The following is a 21237-nucleotide window of genomic DNA, read 5'->3' on the forward strand; positions in this document are numbered from 1 at the left end:
CATACACTCCCATTCACACATATACACTACAGATAATTTAGCCTACCCAATTCACATTTAGCACGTTTTTGGACTTGTGGGGGAAACCGGAGCACCTGGAGGAAACCCACACAAACACGGGGAGAACATGCAAACTCCACACAGAAACGCCAACTGACCCAGCCGGGGCTCGAACCATTGACCTTCTTAGCAACACAATGATTTTTTTTAGGAACGATTCAAACATTCTTTGATTTAAGGTAGCAACTTTAATTGCAAATGTCCAACACGGTTATAAAACATACCGTAACAACAATGAGAAAAAGGGAAGCATTTTGTTGGGCAATATTTTTATTTGTGATATTTACTGATGTACAGTAGCTACAGGTCAAAATAACAATGTGAATCATTCAAAATACGTGTAAAATTCGAATGAAGTCGCTTTAAAAATCAAACAGTGGTTTATAAATATTATCAAACATAAAAATAAGCTGAAAAACAAGCGTATAAACAAAAAGGACATTATAATGGTGGTGTTGTGCAGCTGATGACAAAAAAAAGATGTCATGTACAATAAATACATTCACTAATTTACAACCCACTAATTTACAGTAATTCCTGTAGATTTTTGTGATTAGTGGGTGTTTCGTTTATTTTTGCTTTTCAATTACGAACTTGATTTCTGCTCCGACAACGGTTAATGTTGAAAAGTGTAACAAAGTGACTTTTAGTGACATTTTGAATTGTTTGAAACTGTTGATCATGTAAATTATTATACAAAACCAATAATGTGCTGCTAGAATTTTCTGTAATTGTACATTATTACTATGTCTTACACAAGATATTGTTTTAAACTACAAAAAAGTCCATAAAAGTCACTTTGTTAAAGTACAGAGTTAAATACTCACATCAAAACCTGACGGAGCACAGATGAAGGTGCCATAATGCGACTGCAAAGCAAATCTAAACAAAAACTAAATAACTAAATGAACCCAGCAAGCATTTTTTTGTTTTTAAAAGATGTCTAATAGGTGTCTAAACATAGTCGTCTTGGCTAAAACAAGGCGAAATTTGGGCTGTCAGTGAAAATCTAATAGACATCAAAGAATAAACCAAAACAAATCAAATAAACAGAATGACTACACATATAAAGTCTGTCTAATCTGTGTATTTGATGACTAGTCTAGTTTTGGACTATTCTTAGACATCTATTAGATTTTCACTGACAGCCCAAGTTTAACCTTAATTTCAATTCAATTCAATTCACCTTTATTTGTATAGCGCTTATACTATACAAATAAATATATTTCTCCAAGTTGTGTACATTTAGATGTCTATTAGAGGTCTACTAAACAAAAAATTGTTTGCTGGGAATGAATGAACATATTTTACACTGTATGTCTGAATAAATGATCAAAAATTAACCATATCCTGCTACTATACTATATATATATATATATATATATATATATATATATATATATATATATATATATATATATATATATATATATATATATATATATATATATATAACGATGTTATATATAACACTGTTTCATTGATTGATTGTGGATAGTTTATTTTATACAAACACTCTCAAACAAACTTCATCTGCACCATGAGATCATCCTGTTCGGACTTTATGTTTTTCATCTCGGGAGGATTTTGCAAGTCTTGACAGTCTTATTTTTGCCTACAGGCCTAAAGTGGTCCAGGCCAGAGCCAGCAGCAGCACAGAGACCACACTGGCAGATTCAACACCCATGGTTGCTTTACCTGAACACAACACAAAACAACAAGAAGACAAATGGATTGAACATCAAACTGCTTTGAACATTTTAATTATTGAGGTGAATACTCTAGCGATCAAGTTTGGGATCAGTACAGTTTTTAAAATGTTTTTACAAGAAGCCTATTCTGCTTATAAAGGCTGCATTTATTTTATTAACAATACAGTAAAAATGGGAAATATTACTATAGTTTAAAATAACTGTGTTCTTATTGAGTGTAGTTTTAACTTCAATTTATTATTGTGATTTAAAGCTGAATTTTTCTGCATGATTACTTCATTGTCCTTTGGAAATCATTCCAACGGGCATCACAACAACATCAAATTGGCATTTACGTCAAACATGCAAATCAATTTGATGTCTAAACCTTGATGTGACATCCACACATTGATGTTTTTTTCCCATCAAAACACAAAAAACCCCACACAAAAACACATCAAAAATCAATTACAGGACTGCCAGGTAATCTATTCTTGAAGTGTTTTTTGAGATCAATGTTAGATGTCAATTAGATGTCATTTTGACATCAAGGTAGTCGATTAACATCAAAACTATTTGCATTTTGACATGTTTTTGATGTCGTTTAGTGTGACCACAGGGATTACCATATATATGTTTTCAATTGTGAATTTCAGATTTAATTTCTGACCTGATAATCATGAATATTAATTAAACACTGACCCTGTACTCTGATCTGTGAAATAGGTCCATCTCCTCCCTCACAGCGAGCTCGCAGCTCTATGACGTAATCACCGGTTTCTGGCATGGGGAAGTCAATGTAGTGCCTGCCGGTGGTGTAAAGCTTCCCATAACGCTCACCTTCCTTCCGGAACAAAATCTGAGTAAAAGACAACACTTTTTTCAGTGATATCAACACACATAGCAAACATTTTACTAACTTAAATAATAATATAATGTATGAAAAAAAGAGCAGAAATAAAGTATATATACAGTGAAAGTCAGAATTATTAGCCCCATGAATTATTAGCCCCCCTGTTTATTTTTGTCCCCAATTTCTGTTTAATGGAGAGAAGATTTTTTCAACACATTTCTAAACATAATAGTTTTAATAACTCATTTCTAATAACTGATTTATTTTATCTTTGCCATGATGACAGTAAATAATATTTGACTAGATATTTTTCAAGACACTTCTATACAGCTTAAAGTGACATTTAAAGGCTTAACTAGGTTATTTAGGTTAACTAGGCAGGTTAGGGTAATTAGGCAAGTTATTGTATAATGATGGTTTGTTCTGTAGACTATCGAAAAAAAATATAGCTTAAAGGGGCTAATAATTTTGACCTTAATATGGTTATTAAAAATGTAAAACTGCTTTTATTCTAGCCAAAATAAAACAAATAAGACTTGCTCCAGAAGAAAAAATATTATCAGACATATAGTGAAAATTTCCTTGCTCTGTTAAACATCATTTGGGAAATATTTAAAAAAGAAAAAGAAATTTCAAAGGGGGGCTAATAATAATGACTTCAACTGTACACTGTAAAGAATGTTGGGTTTCCAGATAATTCCTTCATGTTGTCCCAATACAAACCGATTAAGTTAACTCGATCATTTTAACAAATTTAAGTGTACTGAACATAAAACAATGAAGTTGTTCCAAAAAAGCTTAGGAATTGTGCCGTTTCTACCAATTTTATATATATATATATATATATATATATATATTAAATGATAAATTGAAACAAAATGGCAATAAAATAAAATGAGACATGCACTATAGGTGAATTGGATTATCTAAATTTGCTTTAGTCTATTAATGTGAATGTGAGTGTGTATGGGTGTTTCCCAGTACTACTGTAGGTTACAGCTAAGCCGAAGGAAAATGAATAAAAAAAATAATAATAAAATAATAATAATAATAATAATTAAATAAAATTTAATTAAATTAAATTAAAAATAAACAATAAGGGCCATAAATGTAGGTTCCAAAAATAAAATAAAATTTCAATTTATAAATATCCATTAAAATAAAGATATTACAATTGTAGTTCTAGTAATAAAATAAAAAAAATCTATGAAATTGAATAACAAAATAAATTATAAAAAGAAATCGAAAGATAATAGGACTGACAAGCCATTGGTCAACAGATTTCTAATAAAACTTTAACTACGACCAGCTCACCTTGTACCCCTCCACATAAGACTCATTCCAGTAGTTATAGATGTGATCCCAATACAGATACAGCCATTTGCGTGTAAAGCTGACATATTTGTAAACTCTCAAACGGCGGCTTGGGGCTGAAAGCACAACATACAAATACAGTATTGCCTCTTATTTTAAAATATAACAGCAGTAATAAAGATAAGACTTTAAAGATGTAATAAAGTCTTACGGGGTCTCCTGGTAAACATTTCACAGTGTTCGCTTGGTGGTCCCAGTCCTGCACCATTAAACGCTCGCACCTCTATAAGGTAATGTGAATCTGGTCTCATGTTTTCCAGACGGGTTTGGTTTACCGTTCTGTGAACAATAACTCGAGATGCAGCAGCTTCATTATCATCATATTTTCTCCAGTAGCGAATCTGCAAAATCAAATGAAGATACGTGAGGAGCAGGGCGTCATGATTATTCGCTGTTGTAGACCCAAACTAACCTGGTATCCGTCGACCCACATTGGGGGTGCCTGGTAGACTGGTAACCACCAGACTAAAGCCTCAGTGGAGGTGACCTGACGGGCATACACATCTAGTGGAGCTTCAGTTGGTGCTGAGGGGGATAATGCATAAAGGATGACTTGACTAAGCTATTTTTTAAACTAAATTCAATTAAACAAAAATTTGGATGGATGGATGGGTGAATAGATAGACAGACAAACAAACAAACAAACAAACAAATAAATAAATAAATAAATAAATGGTAACAATTTGTTTTAATGGCCTTTATTGCATATTTTGTTGACTAAAAATTGCATTGCAACTACATGCCAATTACTTCTCATTTGAGTATTAGTAGACTGTCTGCTTAATATCTGCTGAAACTGCTCCTTCAACAGACATTTAACTGACTGTAAGAAACTTTGCATGTCCACTTACACTAACCCTAACCCCAACCTAAGTCTACTTACAATCTAATGAGAATTAATTGGTATGTATATGCAATGTACCTTAAATTCAATATAATGCATTAAAGAGACCATTAAAATCAAGTGATACCTTGATATTTGATCTTATTATTTATAGATTTAGTGTATAATTGTGCTTTACTGATAATTTCTTGCTTATTATTTTCTATCTGACCCTAGATTAACTAATAAAGTAACAAATAATAATAAAATAAAAATATATAACAATTATGGAAAATTAATAAATAATAAGAGATACTACTTCTGTCATTGAAAACTATACTGTAAACGATAACAAATGAGATATAAAACAATCAAATTCATTTAAAGAATAACAGATAGATATATTATGTGCATCAAAGAATGTTATAAAAATAACATAATAATAAAATAATAAAATAAAATTATATTTTTTTTAATCCAGTAATAATAAAATCATTGGGAGAGAACACATCTAAAAATTGTATAAAAACATGTAAAATAAAATGTATTAGAAAACACAATAACTCCAAATATAGCATGGTTATCGAGCTGTACTGCAAATGCCCTTGCATTTTTGCTAGCAAGACGGTGTATTCTTTTATTATGAAAACAAAGATTTCCCCCGAGTTTTGACAACTAGTTGCGAGATGCAATGAGCTTCATCCATTTACAATAAAAGGCAAAACTAGGGCTTTTTCTGAAACATGGGACCCATTTAGAATTTTATTTTCTGAGCATGTCAGTATCTCTACAAACTGTCAATCTAAATCTTAGGGCCTTTCAATTGCAAAGTACTTTGTATAAATACCTGAGGATTAATGTTTGTAATATTGGGTTATCAAGGTATGTGTGTATTCGGTACAGATTTTCTATTTTTACATTTATTGATTTTTTTTTATTAATTCATTTTTTATTTATTTATTTATTTATTTATTTATTTATTTATTTATTTATTTATTTATTTATTTATTTATTTATTTTCTTCTTTTCTCTCTTAGATAAATGTAATTTCAACTTGTTTAGAGGGTAGGGGTGGGAATAATATTTGTTTAAATTTCTCTGTAAAATTACTTTGTTATATTTGTAAAAGTTTAATAAAGAGATTAAAAAAAGAAAACACAATAAATAAATAAAATAGTTTTAAAATAGTTTTAAAAATTATAATATTAAAATAAAATTCCAAAAATAATATGAAATTAATAATAAAAAAAACATATTTATTAAATTAAAGAATCCATACATTATAAAGCCATACAATCCATACATCTACATATAAAAATACCTATACATATATCAAATTCTCACCTATTCTTGGTGAGTAGACCACTGATATAAGACTTGCAGGTCCTTCTCCTTTGTTATTGAAGGTGCTGACTTTGATCTGTATCTCAGTATCTGGTGTCATGCTCTCTTTGTACACATAACGTCTGGTCTCGGGATCCTCCACGGTTGACCATTTCCACTCATAATCCTCATGTTGCTTAAACGCCACAACATAGCCAAACTTTTTCCCAAAGAAAAACTGAGGTTTCACAGGCTGCAGTGGAATCAAGGAACACATTAGGAATGCACAACTGACTGCTAATTAAGAAGTCTAGCAATAATGCATGTGAACACGTACATTCCAAGTCACGATTAACTCTCCACTTATTCCCACTTGTCCAATGACATCAGAAGGAGCTACTGTTGGCCCTGAGACAAAAACAAATCTGGGTGAGACTATGAGGGATGCAAATGTAAATTTATTAATTACTATATAAACTTACTGGCATCCCATGTCTTGATTTTAATAGACGGACGGCTGTTTTCGCCAGCTCCGAATTCATTGATGGCATGCACTCTGAATTCATATTGCATCCAGGGGTAAAGATCAACCACAGTGGCCGACTCTATAGATCCGTTCAGAAACACAGGAACTGGAAAAACAAGGTGTTTTCACATTAGGAGTCAAAAATACAAATACAGGCAACACAAAAGTAATCCCCTTTTCCAAGGAAAAAGTATTAAGGACTTCTGAAAAAAATTAATCAGTCTACATTAGCAATTGTGTATAATTTCCAAAATTATTACTTGTGTTTTATGGTATGACACATGTTCGGTGTTGAGAATGCAATAATGTTTCTTACACAGACAAATTATTTCTCTTTATAATGCCTTAAAAGGGATAGTTCACCCAAAAATGTCAATTCTGTGATCATTTACTCATCCTTCACTTGTTCCTAGCCTGTTTGACTTTCTTTATTGTGCTTAACACAAAAGAAGATGTTTTGAACAAAGCTAGAAACCTGAAACCTGTTTTTCCTCTTATGGAGGTCAATGGTTACGGGTTTTCAGCTTTCTTCAAAACATATTTTGTTGTGTTCAATAGAAGAAAGAAACTCAAAAGAGACTAAATAGTGAGCAAATAATTTTTGGGGGTGAACTGTCCCTTTAATATAATCAAATGAAGCTATGAGGATTAATTTAATAATACTTTTATGACTCTAAAAGTGATAGCGCCTACATCTTGAATTGCTTTAAGATAAACAAATTAGCAGTAAATTTTGCATTGTTGGGTGAACTGTCCCTTTAAAATATGTTTTGACTCCCTCTAGTGGACTCACTGGTAGTTGCGGTTTTCCAGTCTTCAGGATCTAGGGCGTAAAAGTCTCTTGTTTGCACGATGTGCTGGACGAGAGGACTACCGTGATCTGATCCTAGACACCATCGTATTTTTACTGACGTGTCGCCAATTTCTTCCACACGGACGCCACCTGGAGGACCAGGCAAACCTGCGGCACAAGCAGATGACAATGACATGCTTTTGAGGCAAGTCAATGTGATCAATACAGCAATACACATGGTTAATATAACTAAACATTCCTGTCTTGATTTTTTTATATTATCTTCAAGGTTTTGATGATTTGTGTAATGAACGCCAGCTATTGCTAACTAAATATCACTGCCCTGCTCTTATAAGGCATATTAATGACTGATTTAAAAGGCAATTACAGCACTGCTTCTAACACCTGAAATGCAATTCAACTCCCATTCATAGTAGAACTGGAGGAGTTATGTTGGTGCCGTGACCCAGATATAATTGAGGTTTAGGAGGTGAGTTTAACAGAGGTCAACCTCACTCAACTGACACTATTAAGTGCACTGGCAAGTAATGTTAAAACTGCAGTCCTTTGCGACTTTGTTAGCATGCATGCTTTCCATGGTGTAACAGCTGTTTCAAAAACTACACAAAGCACGACAAGTACAGAGTGGTTTTATTGGTGCCGTGACCCAGATGTGAGTGCAGATTGAAGAGAACATGCAATTTTTAGCATCCTTGTTAGCAATCCTTCCTCCCATGCTAGAATTTCAGTTCAAATCTTATTTGGGGCAGGGTAAGTAAAACTGGAGGGATTACAAAGACGCTGAGTGAGGTTTAGTGGTATGTTTAATGTAGGTCAGGGATAGTTCACCCAAAAATAAAAATTCTACCATCATTTGCACACACTTCTCTTGTTCAGAACCAATTTGAGATTCTTTCCTGTGTTGAAAACAATAGAAAATATTATGAAGAATGCTTGTAGCTGGCCCCCATTAACTTCCATATAAATGTTTTGTCCTACTATGGAAGTCAATGGGTTCCACTAACCAGTATTCTTCCAAATATCTTATTTTGTGCTCAACAGAGGAAAAAACTAGTTAAAACCATTTTAGGCAGAGTAAATGATGAGGTCATTTTCATTTTGGGGTGAACTGTCCCTTTAAGAGGCACAATAGTAACTGACACTACAGACCAGAGGAGTTAAATACGCACATATATCAGAGATATTATTTTACAACGAAAAGTCACTAACCTCTGACAAAAACATCAGCTTCTGCGGTGGCGTTGTCCACTATAGTCTGAGCTGTGCAGATATAGTGTCCTGCATGTCTAATCTGAATGTTCTTGATCAGCAGATCTCCGCTGTTCTCATTAACCTGCAAAAAAACAAAAAACAATTCAATTATTTTCCTTTTCCTGTTCATTCCATCAACAGAATGTCTGCGTATCTTGTGTCTGCTCACCATGTCTAGCTCATAGTGTTCAAAGTCTGTGTAGAAGTTAATGATGTATGAATCGACAGTCCAGATGAAGGTGACGTCCAGACTGGGATCATACGATGCAGAGCATTGGAGAACTATAGTGTCGCCTACAGCTGCCTCAGAGTTTGATGGACCAACTGTGATCTTGGTGGCCTCTGAGAAAATTGAAGAGGCAAAACATGTGCATACCTCATATTACCTATAATATTACATATAATATTATTCATATACATATGAATTATTTATAAATGTGGGATTTTTTTTATTAAAATTTGTATTGTGTAAATGGTAATCAGTGTAGATGAATAAATCACTCTCAAATGCACTATTTAGCCTATAATAATTAAAGTTTTAAGATAATGTGAATTAATTTCAGCAAATTATGTTAAATACGTTGAAATAACTACATTTAAGCTTTTATTATTGAACAATGAGTTAAAATAACAAGTAATAACATTTTTAAATAAAGGTAATAACAGATATTAATTTAAATTGGCAATTAGATATGACAAGATGCGAATGCTCTCTGACCAGTGATAGTGAGGGTCCCGGTGCTGTTAGATTTGCCGCGGTCATTCTCAGCATAGCAGGTGTATGAGCCCTCGTCACTTTTTGATGCATTCAGAATCTCCAGACTTCCATCGTCCCAAACGAATATCCTGAAAATAAAGATGAATGACAGCTGCACATAGGCTTATGCTTCTTGTCTTCCACAACATTATATAACATCCCTAAGTACAGTAAATGCATGCTCTTAAGATGAACTGACTGACCTTGAGGAGTTGCTCAGGAGCTCCGAGCCTCGTTTCCAGATGAATCTAGGTTTGGGAGCAGCACGAGGATTGCACTCTATGACCACACGTCCATTTTCAGCCCCAAGCAGAATCTTCTTCACTGGGTTATATATGAACGTCGGTGCACAGGCTGAGAAAAGATCATTGAACAAACTCAACCTTCAGCTATAATTACATGTCCACTTTGGAAGCCAATTATAATTATTGAATCTATAATGAGAATAAGGAAGAATTGAAAAACTCACAGACGACCCGAAGCTCTGCATTGGCGTAGATGGTTCCCCATTCGTTCTCAGCAATGCACTGATACATGCCAGAATCCTCAAATGTGAGACTGGAAAACTTGAGTTCCCCTTTGCCATACTAAAAATGAGGAAAAAATGTACAGAAACATGTGTGAATACATAAAACACCCCGAAGAGTTCTCGTTTGGGTTAAACACAGCAAATAATCAGTATACTAACCGAATATCCATCTTTTAGCCAACGTATCCATGGTATTGGCTTCCCCACAGCAACACATCTGAGAGTGAGTTCACTCCCGACATCTTTCTCTGTGTCATTGATGTGCTCCGCCCACTCTGGAGGACCTGTGGAGAAAATCACCCAGTCAAAATCAATCTATCATGCATTTTTAAAAAAAAAATAAAATCAGCATCATTGTTTGGAAACAAATAAATCTACAGTGGATATCGAAGTTGGAGAACAATTAAAAAAACATTTGATATCCTTCAAATATAGTTTAACCTTCATTATTCGGCTTTCTTTTTCTTTATCAGGTTCATCTTAGGTCAGACTGAAAATAATAACTCTGTAAATACGATATAAATAGTATAGATACATATACACATACACATACATATACACATACCATCATTCCAAATTTGAAGGCATTTTCGCAGTGGGACTTGTATGTGTTACAGTAATGTGTTGAATGTGTTTCAGTGACATTGTAAAGATGCAATTTTTCCCAGTATTCTCAAACTTCTGTACTTTGATTTTGATTAGTGTTATTTTAACTATCATATTTCAGTTTTTACTGCGATTAACATTATGTGCGACTCCTCCCTGCATGCGCAGAACATCATCATGTCGTCAGATTGATATTGGGGACATCAGTGTCCAATGTCCAACCTAAAATCAACCAAATATCAATGTCTAATGATGTTACAGCTTGTCTATCAGATGTTGGATTTTGGTTGCCATACTTCACAAATAAATGTCAGTATTTGACATCAATATGACGTTGGTTTGAGATGGTAGCTCGACGTTGGATTTGATCACTTTCCAACACAACCTAAAATCAACCAAATATCAACGTCTAATGATGTTACAGCTTGATGTTGTGTGGATGTTACCAATATAACGTCTATCAGATGTTGGATTTTGGTTGCCACACGTGACAAATAAATGCCAGTATTTGACATCAATATGACGTTGGTTTGAGATGTTAGCTCGACGTTGGATTTTGGTCTCTTTCCAACACAACCTAAAATTAACCAAATATCAACGTCTAATGAGATTACAGCTTGACAATGTGTGGACATTACCACTATGATGTCTATCAGGCGTTGGATTTTGGTTGCCATACTTGACGAATAAATGTCAGTGTTTGACATTGTTAGTTTAAGATGTTGGCTCGGCGTTAGATTTTGGTCACTTTCCAACACAACCTAAAATCAACCAAATATTAACGTCATTTGACGTCATTATTAGACGATGGCTAGACATTGAATTTTTGTCACCTGACGTCACGACCTGAATCTAACTTGATATTAAAATCTTATGAGGTTGTGTGCTTGCTGGAATGAAATATGTAAGCTGGCTGAGAGAGGTCAAAGTTAAGAAAACACTTGCAAATAAAAAAGCAGAAAACATCATCAGTTTGACAACACACACGTACACAAATTCTCATAACACAGGCAAATACAGAAATGCAATGCAAATAGAGCAGACCACAATGGAAATGTGTCGGGGGACACCAAAGATTGACAAACCCAGCTGCTTCCTGTTTAGAGTCAGCGGTGTTGTCAGAAATAAACAAAACAATAGATTTTTCTCAGTGTGTTAATATTGTTCTAAATGCATGTGTTTTCTTTATTTGGGACATGTGTTATGAGGATTTGTTTGCGCGTGTTGTCAAACTGATTTCTATTTGCATGTGTTTATTAACTTAAAGTTATTATTACAGTTATTAATAACGTATTAATAATAAATAACTCATTACAGTTATTAACTTACTATTATAAAATACATAAAACGCACATTTTTGAGCTTATTCTTGACGTACGAGCGGGTAGAGCCATTGGAATCGAGACTTGCAGTCTCATTCACATCCTCTGATATTTAGACGTTAAAAACAGCTCGTTATGCTGCTTCATGTTTCAAATTGATATCTTCGTATTATTTTATTCTACTTTTTATCTATAGTCATGAACACACTTGTTTGTGGAGCAAGTAGTTTGATTATTTTCTGCTGTTAAATATTCTTAGTAATTTGTCCCACAGGCAACTGAATCGAAAGCTCTCAAACAATCACAAAAACAAGCGCACCTCCGCATTGCAGAATAAGGTCAATAGGGCCCTGAATATAGTCTAATACTTGTTTGTGTTACCTTCAACATAGAGCCACTGTCGATACCAGTCCATCCCTTTCACATTGAGCGTCTCACACTCGTAACTCCCCTCATCCTCGTACTGGACGTTGATCAGGTGAAGTAAAGCTCCATTCATGCTAACCTCATAGTTGGGCGGGAGATCAGCGTCTAACTTCCTCCAGCGGATGTGTGGAAGAGGACTAAAAGGTAAACAACGAGTTTATATGAAGAAAAACAACTTAAAAACTGTGCAAAGGTCAATATTTCACAAACAAAAAGGATTGTTTTGTTACCATATTTACTGAGCAAATACCATGATTACCCACTTGTTCATTTGTGATGTTTGGGATACTGTTTCCAGGTCCAAGTCTTTACCACTGTTTAATCATATCATGTTGTTTACTGATATTTTAGCTACTGTTTAATTGATTAATCAATGTCTGACCATGTGAGATTAGGGATGACTATCAACAGTACCTTCAAGATTTTTAATAATATTACAGCACACATTGAAGCGTATATTATTACTATTCGTCGTTCCCAATTGACATGTATTAGAGTATTTGGTACAGTGGCTGAGAGAGCTCAAAATGCTGCTAGAAAGCTAGGAAAACACATGCAAATAGAAAAACACTAACAAATTAAGAATACATCATTATTCATTTGACACACACATGCACGCAAATTGTCACAACACAAGCAAACACAGAGGTGACACTTTATTTTGACGGTCCATTTGAGTATTAGTAGACTGTCTGCTTAATATCTGTTGATACTGCTCCTTCAACAGATATTTAACTGACTATAAGAAACTTTGCAAGTACATGTCAACTTACACTAACTCGAACCCCAACCTAATAGTCTACTTATAATCTACTGAGAATTAGTTGGCATATAGATGCAATGTAACATAACTTTAACAAACAGTCCATCAAAATAAAGTGTGACCAACACGGAAATGCATTGCTAATAGTGAAGAACATAATGGAAATGTGTCAAGTGACCTGGTTGTCCAATTCCTTGTTGCTTGTATATTTTTAGCCCTAATAATCAGACAAATGGCATTTAATTGAATGTTAATTGTGCAATTTGTCAGATTTTTAGGGTTAAAATATACAAACAACAATGACCTATATGACAATGACATTAAAATAAACCAAAAACTCTTAAAAAACACCCGGGTTCATCACTTTTTGGGGTCCTCCGAAACATTTCCATTGTGCTCTGCTCTATTTGCAGCATGTTTCTGTATTTTCATGTGTTCATGTGTGTGTGTTGTCAAATTAATGGAGATGTTTTGTCAATTTGTTAGTGTTTTTCTATTAGCATTTGTTGTCTTAGCTTGAAGTGCATTTGAGATCTCTGTAGAAACTGTAACGTGTTAACTGTGACAAACTATTGACACTGTGTTAAATAAATATACAATGTAATGTATAGACCATTTCAATGTGGTAATGTCACTGGCCCTTGAACATTTTCTGCTTGTTATCAATCTATTTCATTTCATAACTGTAACAAGAGGCAATTCAATCATAATTTAGTGTTAAAACAGCTGTCATAACATTATTTATCAATATGTAGCTATTTTTGGATTCTTGGAAGTTGTAGAAATTAAAATTTTTAAATAGGAAATACGTTGGGACCATTGTTTTTGTTTACATAACTCAAAATGGTCTATACTGTTGTTGGAAATTAGTGATTTCAGTCTCTATCCGGGTCCGAGCACCAAATTGTAGGAAATTTCAGAACTCAAATCAGGAGACCCTTTCAAGCAGAATTGTTTGAATTGTTGAGAATGTGTTGGTTGTTCAGTGATCTTCAAGAGCTCTACAAGACTCTTGTAGACTTCTTGAAAATGACTGTTTGACCACAGAACAACCAACACGTTCTCAATAAACAATTCTGCTTGAAAGATTCCCCTGATTTGGGTCCTGAAATGTCTTACCCTGTATTGGTTCCACTACAGCAGTGTTTCCCAATCCTGTTCCTGAAGGCGCACCAATAGTACACATTTTCAATTTCTTCCTATTCAAACACACCTGAATCAACTCATCAGAACATTAGAAGACACTCACAAACCTGAAATGAATGGTTCATATAAGGGAGACATCCAAAATATGTACTGTTGGTGTGCCACTAGGAACAGGGTTGGGAAACACTGCACTACAGTTTCATGGGCATTATAAATTACTTACTTTCCAAGGGCAAAGCACTCCAGAGTGATGTTCTGGTGCACCAAAGCATACGTCTTAGGAAATTTCACACGGATATCAGCAGGATATCGCTTCACTTCCTCTGTTTAAAGTGTAGAGATACAAATTATTATTAGTTATTGTTAAACAAAAGTGTTCTAAGTAAGCAATAATCTTGAAATTGTGGGTAATGTGACAGTACTTACTCTCTATCTGTGGAATCAGAGCTATGGGCATGCTGAAAACACTCTTGCCGATGGTGGGGCTCGACACAAAACAGGAATAATTGCCGACATCAGACGGCTCAACTTTAGCGATGTACAGATTCCCGGTGCTTTGAGAGACAAATCGCCGCTGATCTGGGATGATGAAGTTGGGGAAGTCATTGTAGATCCAGCGGAACATCACCTCATCTGAGAGACAACAAAACAACACAACGCTCATTATTAGTAAACTTACTGCAAAAATGATTATTTGTTAAATAATAAACAGAATGTCACTACTACTGTTTGGATAATAATATATAATTGAATTGAATAATAATATAATAACTGAATAATAATATATATTTTTTATAATAAATATTTATATATATTTTTTATTTATACTTAATAATCATGTTCATGAATTATATGTATAATTTTCAGGTCCATTACATTGATAAGTTTATCAAATATATTCATAAACAACAATAATAAGGATGAATCATGTATGTACCTGCCAACATTTGTCTCTGAAAATCCGGGAAACCCGGGGCGGGGGGTGGGGATGGCAATGTCTAGGAGTCGGGGTGAGGTGTCTGAATAACACAGCTAAGTAACTGTACTACACTGAAAAAAATTATTTAAAGATGATTCCTTGGATTTACTCAATTTTTTTTACGTTAAGTGGTTGTAAACAATTTATTTGGGCTGAATTTAAACAAACAAATTAAGTTGAACATTGCTCAATTTAATTTGTTTGTTTAAATTCAACACAAATAAATTGTTTGCAACAGTTTTGCATGCAACACTTTTTTCAGTGTATGCACGAGTTTCGGGCAGCCGCTGCGATTGGATACTATACCAAAGTCGGCGATCGGGGGGTACCAAAAGCTGAGAACTGGGGGGGAAATAACGGGAGTTTTCCGGCGAAATAAAAAAACGGGAGGGGTGTGGGAAATGGGTCTGAAATACAGGATACTCCCAGGAAAAACAAGAGTGTTGGCAGGTTTGATGTATGGTTATATCATTTAATGTGTATATACAGAGGGGAAAATAAGTATTGAAGATGTCATGCTTTTTCCTAGGAATAGGAATACTTTTTCCCTGCTTCATTTAATTTTTATTACACATAACTTAATTTGTAAACTAATTAGATTTGTTATTGCATATTTGGATTTGTTTGGTTGCTATCAACATCCGGCGAACAGCATCTTTAGAAATATGTTTTCTGAGGAAAATCGTGAAGTGTTCAATACTTATTTTCCCTGCTGTAAGTGACTCTTAATCCTATTTGGCACTAAAAGATATTCTATAAACCGAACACATACATTTGTGTCTCAGTAATGGTATATTTTATATAATTATTACGTATATAATAATGTATTTCTTGTTTCATTGTCTTTTTTATTGTATGAAAATTGATTTGAACTAAATCTTATTTGTCATTTTTCAGGGTTGAGACAATCCCAAAATCCCAAATGAGCCTTATCATAGTAGCCGGTGTTGAAATCTAACAGCGATCTTACAATTATTACATAATTTAAGTTAATTTTGCTGATTTATACAAGCAGGTCTTACCTGGATAGCGAGAGGGAGGTGTACACAGCAGAACAGCTCCCTGTCCTTCCTTCACATTTACCGGCTCTCTCTCATCTGTGGGAAACTGGTTCAAATCTGCAGAACAAAGCACAACTAAGACTAAGCAACTGAGGAAAAGAAACGATTAACACAAACCCAACAAGTCCAATCCCTCACATACATCCAAACTTGACGTTGGCCTCTTTGCTCATGACGGTGCCGTACACGTTTTTGGCCACACATACATATTTCCCAGCATGCTTGCTTTTGTCTGGGTTTGTAATGACCAGGTTTCCTCCAACCAGACTGAAATGCTCATCCGGCTGCTCCATCAGCTTAATTTGCCAGTTGTTCAACCACCACCTGTGAAGTACAGCATTTCATCAAAGAACTTCTGGTACAGAACTTCTTCCAACTTAGCAATAGGTAAGCCCCGCCCCACAAACACAAATGAGTTAATTGCAGCTGAGTATTGGACACTGGATATATATCTTATAGAAAAACCAACCCAGGCTCATTCTGAAAACGTACCCCTATATACATTTCTGTAGAGTGCCAAATGCATCACTGGAGCTACGTTTTTTGCAGTTTTTGTTTTCACAAATCCACCGGAGGCCGATGTGTATGCTTTTTGAGATCTCAAATTTTTCTCACGAGTGCACTTGCTCCTTCCCTATACCCAACCAATAGTGTTTTCAAAAGCACCGATTGACCCGCCCACCCTCTTCCCCAACCCAACAAAAAGTTTTCAAAAGCAGTCCAGAAAAAGAAAAGCCCTAACCTGATTGTTACCACGTTTTCAGATTTGACCACATTCTCACCCTGTTATTTACTTGTTTATTTAATTTATTGGCTTTTGTTTTTGTCTTACATGCTTTCTGAAACCGTTTTTCGCCAGACACGAACCCCGTTGTCGTGGTCAACTCCTCTCTGCATCTCAAGTCCACCGTCGCACATGGTGAGCTACTGACAAACTGGTAACAGTGGGAAAGCTGTCCATACGGAGGTAAGTGGTCAGCTGGTAAGCGTTAAAAGGAATGGTATCATACCGATCCAAAGTGTTCATTTTAAAAACGAAATGCAGCCATACGATCTTCTGGCTAAATAATTCTCGATCGCTAGAAATGAATATAGGGCTACCTTTTCAGAATGAGCCTGTGTTGTGAAAAACCCTGGAAGATCCAAAGCTCTCATGGGTTTGATTGAGTTTATGCTGCAAAAATGGTCAATTCTGATAGACAGAGGTAGACAGTGTGATAAGAGAAGGATAAAACCTTACTTGATAATGGCCGGTGGGTTTGCGCGCACCCTGCAGTTCATAGATATTTTGTTTTCAGGTGAATCCTCCGCGTACACAGTGTCCAGAGGCTCTTCCTCAAATATAGGCCCAAAGCCAGTGGCCTCCTCTAATAACAAGAACATGAGCCAATGTTAAACTAGACCACAAAAACTACTCAGCAAACTACAATATGGTAAAAATAAGGGATGGTGGAAATCATCAACACTTATTTTTACCACATTGTAGTTAGTTGGGTAGTTTTTGTGGTAAATCTAGTTTATCACTAGCCCATTATAAGTATAAATAAATAACTGAGGGACTTGTTGGTGAAAGCTAAAGACTTACTGTCAAAAATCCTGGGTTCAAAGATCCTGGGTTTAATCGCAGCTGGAGTTTGGGAAAAAAAAAACAGTTCAGTTCATTTGGATTTGGGAAATCATACTATAGACATAATTTATAGAACAATATTGTCCTGGAACATAATATAATAATATACATTAGATGGATGGTCGAATGGATGGATGGATAGATAGAAAATATATAATATTGAAATATATATAATATGGATGGAAAATTCATTGAATAGATGGATGGATGGATGGATGGATGGATGGATGGATGGATGGATGGATGGATGGATGGATGGAAAATCCATTGAATAGATGGATGGATGGATGGATGGATGGATGGAAAATCCATTGAATGGATGGATGGATGGATGGATGGATGGATGGATGGATGGATAGATAGATGGGTGGATGGATGGATGGGTGGTATATCAATTGGGTGAGTGGATGAGTGGATAGATAGATAGATAGATAGATAGATAGATAGATAGATAGATAGATAGATAGATAGATAGATAGGTAGATAGGTAGGTAGGTAGGTAGGTAGGTAGGTAGGTAGGTAGGTAGGTAGATAGATAGATAGATAGATAGATAGATAGATAGATAGATAGATAGATAGATAGATAGATAGATAGATAGATAGATAGATAGATAGATAGATAGAAAAGGTATCTCTAAAATTAATGTAAACACATGCATTAAGCTCATTACCGGCTAATAAGAAGAAGCAGGAGAAAAAAGACAAAAGCATGGCTGGGCCTAGGGTCGCCATCTTGATCTAGCAGTCCAAAAACCAGACCTGAGAACAAGAAAAAAAAGGACAAAGGAGAGTTGAAAGCTGCATTTTACTGCTCTGATGTAGCAGATTGTGTCTGAAATAGCAACATTAACAATTGATCGCATCCTACCAATGTTTACAGTGAATCAGCAATCTCTCTCATTGACACAATACTGTATGCACACATGCATGTTTACAGCAGGTCAGTCATGTGCAGAATCAGAACGTAATGGAATAGTACATCTGAGTCTGGTATGTTAACGGCAATAAGTGTGAAAATAAAGTCTTCTCTCTAATACATGCAGCATCTCTAATCTGCCGCCATTGCACTTTTACACATTAACACTAGCAGAGCGTGAACAAGGACATTTTGCTCTGTTTTCATTACAGCATCCATGCTATTTTACTCCTAAAGCATATTTATCCACATGCTTGGCCTTCCATGTCATTGTGAAAACTGTTTTGCTGCACATGTGGTCTACTTCAATCCACAGTATTTTTCAGCAATCTCTCATATAATCTCATTGCATCCTCTGATCTGCTGTCTGCTGTCGTCCCGCACACTCGGATTTAGGTCACGACATGTCTACTGTAAGCTCATACTGAGGGAGTGACAGGAAAAATCAAGCATCTCATTCAAATGTGGTGAAACAAATGTACGTACTGGCGGATTGAATTGTATACTCGCAGAATTGTCATACTTAGAATTTTGGGTGTGATCGTGATGATGTTTAAGGGATTGTGCACCTCAAAAATGTAATTTACTGTTACTTTACTCGCTACAAATTTAAATAACTTTTTTTAACCACGTGAAACTTTGTTTTTTGGTTATTTATAGATGCAAGATAGCATCGATTATCACTTTAAGAGTTAACTACAGCTAAAACATATTGATTTTAAAGATAGTAACGTAGTAAATAATGTACTTTTTTGCACAGACGTACAGATATACTTCATAAGGTTTCAGTGTATTGGAGTCACTGATATTTAACTATGAAAGTGTTAGTATATTTAACTCTAAAGTGTTAGTATATTAAACTCTGAAAGTGTTAAAGTAGCTTGTTGACTAGCCTCTTAAGGCCCAAGGTGTTTTTTTACATCCATTTTTTTATTTCTCTTTGCTATTTGGGCTTATTGGAACCTAATTAGAATAATAATCTAAGTATCGTCTTTTGATATGACGTACTTTTAGAGAAAAATCATGTCCATATATATGGATTTGTGGTCTGAATTTACATAAAACACTTTTTCCTGAATTTTTTTATGCATATTTAACATATACATTTTTTTTTACTTGCTTTGACTATCAGAGAGTAAAAACAACATTTCCCTTCATTTTGGACAGTTAAAAAAGGGTTTGGAACATTTCATATGCTGCAAAACAGTTGCAGGATGACGCTGTATGTCTGTAGCAAAATATAAAACATTCAAAGTATTTCAAATAGCCACTTAAGAGCTAAAATGTGCTGTCTACGTATGTGGACACTGAAACCCTAGGAGGTTAAAGAAATCCCCAAGGAACATGACTTTAATTCTCATATGCATAACTGTTTACAATATATATATATATATATATATATATATATATATATATATATATATATATATATATATATATATATATGTATATATATATATATGTATATATATATATATATATATATATATATATATATATATATATATATATATATATATATATATATATATATATATATATATATATATGTGTGTGTGTATTATTTATACTGATTAAGATTGAGGAACATTGGTTCAACGATAAGTCAAAAAATATCTGAGGCATGCATTTAATGAGTTGATGTTCTACTGTAGAACAGAAAACACCTATATCTTTGATGGCCTGAAGATAAGTAAATGAAGATACATTTATTTAGGTGACATATTGCTTTAATTGTAGGCTACACTTAAGTAGCCTATACTGCGTCACTGATGAAAACTAGCGCCGCCCTTTGATGTAATACTGTCATGACATAATTTCTATCATTTTTGTTGCTAGGAAAACTTAGGTCCCGTTAAAAACTTTGGCCAATTAAATGTCATCTTATTACATCCTAAAACGAGCTGTGGCAGCATAAGAATGCGCAAATCCATCAGCAAATTGCAATAACTTATTTATATAAATATAAACTTGATTTATAAATGTTATTCGTGTTGATTAGCATCATAATATTCTTATATAAAAGCGCATTTATAACATGTAGCCTATTTATTTATATTTTGCAAAATGGATGACATCAACTATGACCGGACTCATCCACCCTCTTCTGCATTGCGGTATTCCCAAAACTGCAAGGAACACCTCCATCCTGACTTCACCATGCAGAATAAACTCATCAACGCCTTAAACACGTCCTATTCTCACTCAAACCCTCCAAACCACCATATATAAGCACAACAGCAGCAAACTCACCAGAAAAACGCGTTAAATCCCCCAGACCTGAATCAGAAGCAGCGCCCCGTCCCGCAGCCGGCGCGAGACGCACACACACACGGCCTGCTATTGGAGGAGCGCGGAGCTGCGCATGTCTGGATGCTGAAACACAGAGG

At 34.7% G+C, this 21237-nt stretch overlaps 1 protein-coding gene across 1 annotated transcript; it reads right to left on the reverse strand.

Moving 5' to 3' along the window:
• Positions 1 to 1578: 1578 nt before the first annotated feature.
• Positions 1579 to 21184, reverse strand: cntn1b (contactin 1b). Its single transcript, XM_056455806.1, has 24 exons — positions 21101 to 21184; positions 18603 to 18690; positions 17890 to 17931; positions 17545 to 17671; positions 16447 to 16628; positions 16266 to 16361; positions 14691 to 14897; positions 14488 to 14587; positions 12311 to 12492; positions 10161 to 10285; positions 9942 to 10059; positions 9676 to 9826; positions 9434 to 9561; positions 8885 to 9057; positions 8674 to 8797; positions 7444 to 7611; positions 6607 to 6756; positions 6462 to 6532; positions 6146 to 6377; positions 4391 to 4503; positions 4130 to 4319; positions 3919 to 4034; positions 2454 to 2610; positions 1579 to 1758 (listed from the first exon to the last, which is right to left on the reverse strand). The coding sequence occupies exons 2-24, from the start codon at positions 18661 to 18663 to the stop codon at positions 1676 to 1678; spliced, it is 3096 nt and encodes a 1031-aa protein (XP_056311781.1). The 5' UTR covers positions 18664 to 18690; positions 21101 to 21184; the 3' UTR covers positions 1579 to 1675.
• Positions 21185 to 21237: the final 53 nt, after the last annotated feature.

Source organism: Danio aesculapii, chromosome 4 (assembly GCF_903798145.1).
Source record: "Danio aesculapii chromosome 4, fDanAes4.1, whole genome shotgun sequence".
Taxonomy (NCBI): domain Eukaryota; kingdom Metazoa; phylum Chordata; class Actinopteri; order Cypriniformes; family Danionidae; genus Danio; species Danio aesculapii.